The sequence below is a fragment of the Triturus cristatus genome, chromosome 10 (assembly GCF_964204655.1).
Source record: "Triturus cristatus chromosome 10, aTriCri1.1, whole genome shotgun sequence".
In the NCBI taxonomy this organism is placed as follows: Eukaryota; Metazoa; Chordata; class Amphibia; order Caudata; family Salamandridae; genus Triturus; species Triturus cristatus.
The window spans coordinates 1193164327-1193173553 of NC_140593.1; the positions used below are offsets into that span (position 1 = coordinate 1193164327).

The 9227-nt window shown below is 49.3% G+C and overlaps 1 protein-coding gene across 1 annotated transcript in view; it reads left to right on the top strand.

Annotated features, from left to right (window-relative positions):
• The window catches only part of NDUFB11 (NADH:ubiquinone oxidoreductase subunit B11), a 314411-nt gene extending 306685 nt beyond the window's left edge, over positions 1 to 7726 (top strand). The window contains exon 3 of the mRNA XM_085630294.1: positions 7469 to 7726. Within this exon, the coding sequence (XP_085486420.1) occupies positions 7469 to 7595 (127 nt within the window). The 3' untranslated portion in view covers positions 7596 to 7726. The remainder of the gene's footprint in view (positions 1 to 7468) is intronic.
• Positions 7727 to 9227: the final 1501 nt, after the last annotated feature.

Consider the following 9227-nt stretch of genomic DNA (forward strand, 5'->3'; position numbering starts at 1 on the left):
TCCGTTTATCATAAGCCTTCCTCCTTATCTTCGCACCGTTTCCCTATATTAGAAGGCTCTGCCTCCCAGGCAAAAATTAGGGCCGCTTATTTTCACTTTCCCATACACAGGCAGACGGCACCATGGGAACTGCAGTCTACAGGAAAGGGGAGGACTGTGCTTGCGCGTACAGAGGGAGGACTACCCTGATGTTTAAACCCTCATGTTACTGGAGTATGGGAGCCGATGCACCTTGAAGTGTCACAGCTTATGGCAGCCTAAAGGTGCCAATTATTTAAAACTCAGACTGCTAGGAGTTATATTTGCAAGCCTCACGCATGCAAACCTTCAACTGCAGACTCCGATTTACTTCTTCCTCTGCTAACAGTTTAGCCACTGGGTTGCCCAACATTTTATCACTCTACCCCCCCCCTTTTTTTCTTAACCCATCCCACCATCCTCCTTCCGCTGCACATTCTTTGTTCCCCATGCTCCTCATATGTGTTTGCCAGCCCCAAAACCCCCCTGCTAGTATACAACATTGCACTTAACATCTTACAGGTGACTAATAACTAATTATTAGCATTACACATGTTCTAAGTGAAACATACGAGAGGGCAGTAGTGTTGCCCACGATGCTGCTGCGCGTAAACTTCGCTATGAGCTGCCGTGGCTGTCTGTGTGTGCTCACCTGGGTTTAAATGTAACAGCACGGGCTCCGATTTGTTTTCTGCCCTATTTGTCATGTGACATAATTATCAGTTTATTAATTTCAAATCGGGCTGCGCTTTACACAGTATATAAACTGGGGTGTTAACCCTGCGCAATTTTGGTGCTGTGAACGAATTTATGAAGAAGGAGAAAGGGGATTTAGGAACCGGGAGGTTCATTTACAGCAAAATGCACGCTCTTCCTCAATGATGTGTGAGGCGTCATCTACTGCTGCCACAATCATAATAATTGTGCACTGTTTAATGGATTCTAACTCATTCTGCCCTCTTCATTTGACTGCTTGCCAAATTCTCTTCTTTATCTGAATATCTTCGCATTAATACAACATTGCGGCAGACACTCACTCATATAAGGCTTAATTTGTGCCAGAAACCTATTTATTTGGGTTTGTAATCTGTTTGGTTTGATTAACTTTAACATGAATGAAAAGGTTTGCTGCAAATTTTTTGAGAGAACATAATAAATTGCCATTTCCACCGGCCTCATAAACTAAAGTAGTTGATAAGTACCGTGGTTGCTTATGTGTAAACCTTTTTGTTCTGAAAAGGTAGCTTGCAACGGACAGGGTCTACATATCTTTGCATGCTGTTAGACTTCGCAGCCTTGCTGTGTCTCTATTCATACATCCACCAAACTCCAAAACACATAGATAAAAGACATTCTCATTTACAACGCCAATTGCTCTAACTCTCACAAATGCGAGACCTATTGCATTGCAAATGCTTGTCTTATGTAGCCTTTGGTAAATGGTTTGGATGGATCTACTTTTAGCAAAACCAAAATCTGTGATATCTGCAGAGTTTCCCCAGGGATCCCTTTGGTTTATTCATCATTTGAAGCAGCAAGCATTCCCTGGGGTTTACCATACAGGGAGCGCCTACTCAGCTCTGACAATGCACTGCACACATGACTGAGCATTCCTTACTGCTCCTAGTACTGGACCCCCACACAGCTCTTCCAGTGCACTCCATCTGGACCGTAAGCACCCCCGCTGCTCCCAGTACTGGACCCCACACAGCTCTTCCAGAGCAGCTCAGCATGGCCTTGAGCACCCCCACCCACGCTGCTCCCAGTACTGGACCCTACAGAGCTCTTCCAGTGCAGCCTGTCCTGACCATGAGCACCCCCACTGCTCCCAGTACTGGACCCCACACAGCTCTTCCAGTGCTGCCCATCCTAGCCGTGAGCACCCCCACCGCTTCCAGGACTGGACCCCACACAGCTCTTCCAGTGCAGCCCATCCTGGCCGTGAGCACCCCTGCTGCTCCTAGTACTGGACCCCACACAGCTCTTCCAGTGCAGCCCATCCTGGCCGTGAGCACCCCCGCTGCTCCCAGTACTGGACACCACACAGCTCTTCCAGTGCAGCCCATCCTGGCCGTGAGCACCCCCACTGCTCCCAGTACTGGACCCCACACAGCTCTTCCAGAGCAGTCCATCCTGACCATGAGCACCCCCGCTGCTCCCAGTACTGGACCCCACACAGGTCTTCCAGTGCAGCCCGTCCTGACCATGAGCACCCTGCTGCTCCCAGTGCTGGACCCCACACAGCTCTTCCAGTGCAGCCCGTCCGGACCGTGAGCACCCACCGTTGCTTTGAGCAGCGGAACCCACATCACAGTCTTCGTGCCTTGTCCACAGCGCATCTTTAAAGCGCGCGGACTGGCCTTTGGTGCCTGACCCATGTGCTGACCACGCCTGTTACTACTGGCATCTCCATTCCCCGGTGTAGTCCTTGATGGATCCGTGCCACCCATGAACCAGCTCTGGGAGGGAAGCAGGGTCTCATGCAGGCACTGCCGCATCCCTTCCTCTCTCTCTCCGCCTCACATCGTATGTCTCAGGCCCTTCTTTGCTCTTTCTTTCTCATTCTCTGTGTCTTCGAGCTGTCTCAGGCCCTTCCTTGCTCTTTCTTTCTCATTCTCTGTGTCTTCGAGCTGTCTCGGGCCCTTCCTTCGTCTTTCTTTTTCATTCTGTGCGTCTTCGAGCTGTCTCAGGCCCTTCCTTCCTCTCTTTCTCTCCGCCTCGCATCGTGTGTCTTCGAGCTGTCTCGGGCCCTTCCTTGCTCTTTCTTTCTCATTCTCTGTGTCTTCGAGTTGTCTCATGCCCTTCCTTGCTCTATCTTTCTCATTCTCTGTGTCTTCGAGCTGTCTCGGGCCCTTCCTTCGTCTTTCTTTCTCATTCTGTGTGTCTTCGAGCTGTCTCAGGCCCTTCCTTCCTTACTTTCTCTCCTCCTCGCATCGTGTCTTCGAGCTGTCTCGGGCCCTTCCTTGCTCTTTCTTTCTCATTCTCTGTATCTTCGAGCTGTCTCGAGCCCTTCCTTCGTCTTGCTTTCTCATTCTCTGTTTCTTCGAGCTGTCTCGGGCCCTTCCTTCCTCTTTCTCTCCGCCTCGCATCGTGTGTCTTCGAGCTGTCTCGGGCCCTTTCTTGCTCTTTCTTTCTCATTCTCTGTTTCTTCGAGCTGTCTCGGGCCCTTCTTTGCTCTTTCTTTCTCATTCTGTGTGTCTTCGAGCTGTCTCAGGCCCTTCCTTCCTCTCTTTCTCTCCGCCTTGCATCGTGTGTCTTCGAGCTGTCTCGGGCCCTTCCTTGCTCTTTCTTTCTCATTCTCTGTATCTTCGAGCTGTCTCGAGCCCTTCCTTCGTCTTGCTTTCTCATTCTCTGTTTCTTCGAGCTGTCTCGGGCCCTTCCTTCCTCTTTCTCTCCGCCTCGCATCGTGTGTCTTCGAGCTGTCTCGGGCCCTTTCTTGCTCTTTCTTTCTCATTCTCTGTTTCTTTGAGCTGTCTCGGACCCTTCCTTGCTCTATCTTTCTCATTCTCTGTGTCTTCGAGCTGTCTAGGGCCCTTCCTTCGTCTTTCACTCTCATTCTCTGTGTCTTCGAGCTGTCTCTGGCCCTTCTTCCTCTTTCACTCTCATTCTCTGTGTCTTCGAGCTGTCTCGGGCTCTTCCTTCGTCTTTCTTTCTCATTCTGTGTGTCTTCGAGCTGTCTCAGGCCCTTCCTTCCTCTCTTTCTCTCCGCCTCGCATCGTGTGTCTTCGAGCTGTCTCGGGCCCTTCCTTGCTCTTTCTTTCTCATTCTCTGTGTCTTCGAGCTGTCTCGGGCCCTTCCTTCGTCTTTCTTTTTCATTCTGTGCGTCTTCGAGCTGTCTCAGGCCCTTCCTTCCTCTCTTTCTCTCCGCCTCGCATCGTGTGTCTTCGAGCTGTCTCGGGCCCTTCCTTGCTCTTTCTTTCTCATTCTCTGTGTCTTCGAGCTGTCTCTGGCCCTTCCTTCGTCTTTCACTCTCATTCTCTGTGTCTTCGAGCTGTCTCTGGCCCTTCTTCCTCTTTCACTCTCATTCTCTGTGTCTTCGAGCTGTCTCGGGCTCTTCCTTCGTCTTTCTTTCTCATTCTGTGTGTCTTCGAGCTGTCTCAGGCCCTTCCTTCCTCTTTCTCTCCGCCTCGCATCGTGTGTCTTCGAGCTGTCTCGGGCCCTTTCTTGCTCTTTCTTTCTCATTCTCTGTTTCTTCGAGCTGTCTCGGACCCTTCCTTGCTCTATCTTTCTCATTCTCTGTGTCTTCGAGCTGTCTAGGGCCCTTCCTTCGTCTTTCACTCTCATTCTCTGTGTCTTCGAGCTGTCTCGGGCTCTTCCTTCGTCTTTCTTTCTCATTCTGTGTGTCTTCGAGCTGTCTCAGGCCCTTCCTTCCTCTCTTTCTCTCCGCCTCGCATCGTGTGTCTTCGAGCTGTCTCGGGCCCTTCCTTGCTCTTTCTTTCTCATTCTCTGTGTCTTCGAGCTGTCTCGGGCCCTTCCTTCGTCTTTCTTTTTCATTCTGTGCGTCTTCGAGCTGTCTCAGGCCCTTCCTTCCTCTCTTTCTCTCCGCCTTGCATTGTGTGTCTTCGAGCTGTCTCGGACCCTTCCTTGCTCTTTCTTTCTCATTCTCTGTGTCTTCGAGCTGTCTAGGGCCCTTCCTTCGTCTTTCACTCTCATTCTCTGTGTCTTCGAGCTGTCTCTGGCCCTTCTTCCTCTTTCACTCTCATTCTCTGTGTCTTCGAGCTGTCTCGGGCTCTTCCTTCGTCTTTCTTTCTCATTCTGTGTGTCTTCGAGCTGTCTCAGGCCCTTCCTTCCTCTCTTTCTCTCCGCCTCGCATCGTGTGTCTTCGAGCTGTCTCGGGCCCTTCCTTGCTCTTTCTTTCTCATTCTCTGTGTCTTCGAGCTGTCTCGGGCCCTTCCTTCGTCTTTCTTTTTCATTCTGTGCGTCTTCGAGCTGTCTCAGGCCCTTCCTTCCTCTCTTTCTCTCCGCCTCGCATCGTGTGTCTTCGAGCTGTCTCGGGCCCTTCCTTGCTCTTTCTTTCTCATTCTCTGTGTCTTCGAGCTGTCTCTGGCCCTTCTTCCTCTTTCACTCTCATTCTCTGTGTCTTCGAGCTGTCTCGGTCCCTTCCTTGCTCTTTCTTTCTCATTCTCTGTGTCTTCGAGCTGTCTCTGGCCCTTCCTTCCTCTTTCTCTCCGCCTCGCATCGTGTGTCTTCGAGCTGTCTCGGGCCCTTCCTTGCTCTTTCTTTCTCATTCTCTGTGTCTTCGAGCTGTCTCGAGCCCTTCCTTCGTCTTGCTTTCTCATTCTGTGTGTCTTCGTGCTGTCTCAGGCCCTTCCTTCCTCTCTTTCTCTCTTGCCTCGCATCATGTGTCTTCGAGCTGTCTCGGGCCCTTCCTTGCTCTTTCTTTCTCATTCTCTGTGTCTTCGAGCTGTCTCGGGCCCTTCCTTCGTCTTTCTTTTTCATTCTGTGCGTCTTCGAGCTGTCTCAGGCCCTTCCTTCCTCTCTTTCTCTCCGCCTCGCATCGTGTGTCCTTGCTCTTTCTTTCTCATTCTCTGTGTCTTCGAGCTGTCTCTGGCCCTTCTTCCTCTTTCACTCTCATTCTCTGTGTCTTCGAGCTGTCTCTGGCCCTTCTTCCTCTTTCACTCTCATTCTCTGTGTCTTCGAGCTGTCTCAGGCCCTTCCTTTCTCATTCTCTGTGTCTTCGAGCTGTCTCGGGCCCTTCCTTCCTCTTTCTCTCTCATTCTGTGTGTCTTCGAGCTGTCTCGGGCTTTTCCTTCCTCTTTCTTTCTCATTCTGTGTGTCTTTGAGCTGTCTCTGGCCCTTCTTCCTCTTTCTCTCTCATTCTCTCTCATTCTCTCTCATTCTCTGTGTCTTCGAGCTGTCTCAGGCCCTTCCTTTCTCATTCTGTGTGTCTTCGAGCTGTCTCGGGCTTTTCCTTCCTCTTTCTTTCTCATTCTGTGTGTCTGCGAGCTGTCTCTGGCCCTTCCTCCTCTTTCTCTCTCATTCTCTCTCTGTGTCTTCGAGCTGTCTCTGGCCCTTCCTTCCTCTTTCTTTCTCAATCTGTGTGTCTTCGAGCTGTCTCTGGCCTTTCTTTCTCTCTCTCTCTCATTCTCTTCCATTCTCTGTGTCTTCGAGCTGTCTCAGGCCCTTCCTTCCTCTTTCTTTCTCATTCTCTGTGACTTCGAGCTGTCTCAGGCCCTTCCTTCCTCTTTCTTTCTCATTCTCTGTGGCTTCGAACTGTCTCGGGCCCTTCCTTCCTCTTTCTTTCTCAATCTGTGTGTGTCCTCCATCTAATGTCCTCCTGCCACTTCCGGGCAGACTCGGTAATGTTCAGGACAAGGGGATGGCCTATTTACATTTAGAACACCGAGTTCTTAAAGTACTAAGACAGAAAGAACCTTATGTATTTGGGGGAGTTGCAAGGCGAGAATGATGAAAGAAAACCGTAGTCCCTGAAGGTGGAAGTGTGACCTCCACTTCCACAGAAAACTAGCCTATAACCATCAGAAGATTGGTTTTACTAGAACACGTACAATTTTATTCATATACAGATGATTTATAATCATAGGAAGGTGAACTCCTCGAGCTCTGATGTCATGTACAAATAAAGCGGTGTCTCAGAAATGACACGACGGCGCAGTGGATGTGAGATAAGTGAGTGCTATACAATATATACATCAATAGTGACTGTGGAGGGTGCACAGTTCTATAATCTAGACTCTGACTTGCGGGCTTATGAATCACAACTACACAGTACACTCTTCCAGTGTCCACGTTATTGACTAGTTTTCCATGGAAGTCGAGGTTACACTTCCGTCCTTCAGGCACCATTGTTTTCCTTTATCATTATACTACCCAGGTCCCAGGGTTACTGGGTCGCCCCTTGTTTTTCGAAAATATCACAAGGTGAGACGCAAACTCACATAGAAAGGACTGTGACGGTGAGGTCTTGGGCTCAGAGTAATGCAGTACTGCATGGTACTGGACTGCAGCGTGCTGGGTAGGGGCAGGGAGAGATTCCTCCCAGATGGATCTTGCTGGTTCTTCACCTGAGAGGGGGGCGTTAAAGTATGCAGAGGTTGGGGCCGTATCGCTCACATTTGCTGTTCTGGTTGTATACTAGTTGGTCGGGACATTGTGTGGTCTGGTTTGTTTGGTCTGGGCTGTATGGTTGTCTGTTTTACAGTATAACAAGGTGCTTTTTTACAGCGACTCCCTCAACCTTTACCACTGTGTGTAGGGACTCTTCAAGACCAGTCGTATCAATGAGCTGTGTTTTCCTCGAAAGAAGCTGTTGGTTTCTCTCAAATGTGGGCGTGTGCCCTAAAAAAAAAAAGCCGGCCTAGCACAGTCAAGAGCCGCAGCGGCCTCACCCGATGTTTTTTGATGGGAATGTTCTTTGCATTAATTTTCTGCTCTGCCCTAGTGCTCATACTGCTACCATGTCTCATCCTTCTCACCTCTTCTCTCCTAGATTGAGGGAGTGGGCCCGCAGAGAGGCTGAGCGGAAGGTCAAGGAGCGAGAGGCGCTAGGGCTACCTCTGATCGATGTGGACTACTATGACCCCAGCAAACTCGTCCTGCCCGCCGACGAGAAGTAGCCCAGCTGGCCGGCACCATGTCCATCTCCTCTTCTAACTTTCTACTCCCAGCCCTGTACTCCTGCAACCTACCGAGCCATCCTTTGTACAGGACGAACCCCTACATTAAAGATATTGTTTGTACAACTGTTGATGCAGTCTTTACTTTTGGGCTGGGATGATCATAAAGCTGTAGGATGGTTGGGTGCTTCAGGCTTGAATGCAGTACCCGATTAGAAGTGCTTCTCTTACAGGTCCGGCTCACCCCACGTTGACACTCCACAGACCAAAACCTCTCACTCTCCTCCTGGACCACATTTCCAAAATGTCTGTTTCCATTGGTTCCCTCCGTCATGAGGTCGAATCCCACTGTTAAAGACTGAAGATACTACATGTTCATTAGGTACAGGGGGCTTAGAGCTCGCTCATTGCTTATCATTGGTTTACTTGATTGTTATGCAATGGTTTCCACTACTTTTCATTTGTTTCTCTCTACCCTGGAGCATTCGCTCTTTACCATCCTCTTTAATGGATGACTGATACATCTCCAATGCTTACATTCAGGTAACTCCTTGCTTCTTTTTCTTTCAGCTCTCCATGGAAATGCATTTGTTTTCTAACTCTCTCCCTCATGTGATGCTTCCCTTAAACATGCCTGCGTGCTCCACGTTGCACCCTCATCCCCACCACCACAGCTTGTCCATCGCTTGCCCTACCCTGGCATTTTTTTTCTCCTCAATATGTTTTATAAAATACACTCCTACTTGTGCTCCGGTCAGCACAGAAAAGAATAGAGGCATCCAAGGACAGCATGCACCATGCCTCACAGCTGCAGAGTTTCATAAGGAACCCTTCTTTTTAATACTTCTTATCCTTCTTTAACAAAACATTGTCAAGTCCAGGAGATTTCGAGCAATGAAGGAAGATTTCAAGGCAAACTCTAAAGGACAGGCAGAGGATCAGACTGCTGGTTCTTCAGGAGAGAAGTAAAGAGACAGCCTCAGGTCGTCTAGAGGGGTGAGGCGATCTTTTACCACCTACCTCTACACACTCTTTCCACTCTAAAGACTACTCAAGTGGTAGATCCAAAGAGCGCAGAAACTCTCATGGAAAATGACGTTCTCGTTAACACCACTACCACATTCCTCAGACTCGGAGTATTAAAGAGCGTAATCACCCAAACCGGACGTTTCACCAGTAGTGAATAAGTCTGCTATTCTTTCCCCAAAAGGAACTGAATCTTTGAGGTTTTCTCCAAGCAGATCTTCTCTAGCAACTCGTCAGATCCCTTGTACACCGGCCAGCAAAGACAATACATTGTCTAGGGGTCGTCCTAGATCGAGGTCGCCAAAAAGATCTAAAACACCTAGGCCATCTGTTTCCCCAAGGAGATCCAAATCTTGTTTGTAGCACCACAGACATAATTGTGGAAGGGCATCTTCGCATAGAACTTCGAGACAAAGACACTACGCCATCAACCCACTCTACACGCACTTTGATAAGAGATTATTCTCCAAACCTATCTGACTCTCAACCTCCCAGAGTTTCATCAATGGATGACATCAACACTTTATAGGAGATGTTGGTTAGAGGGGCTTCAAAATTGAACATCCCCATCCAGACACCTACTCCATCTACCTCAGAGATTTCTAA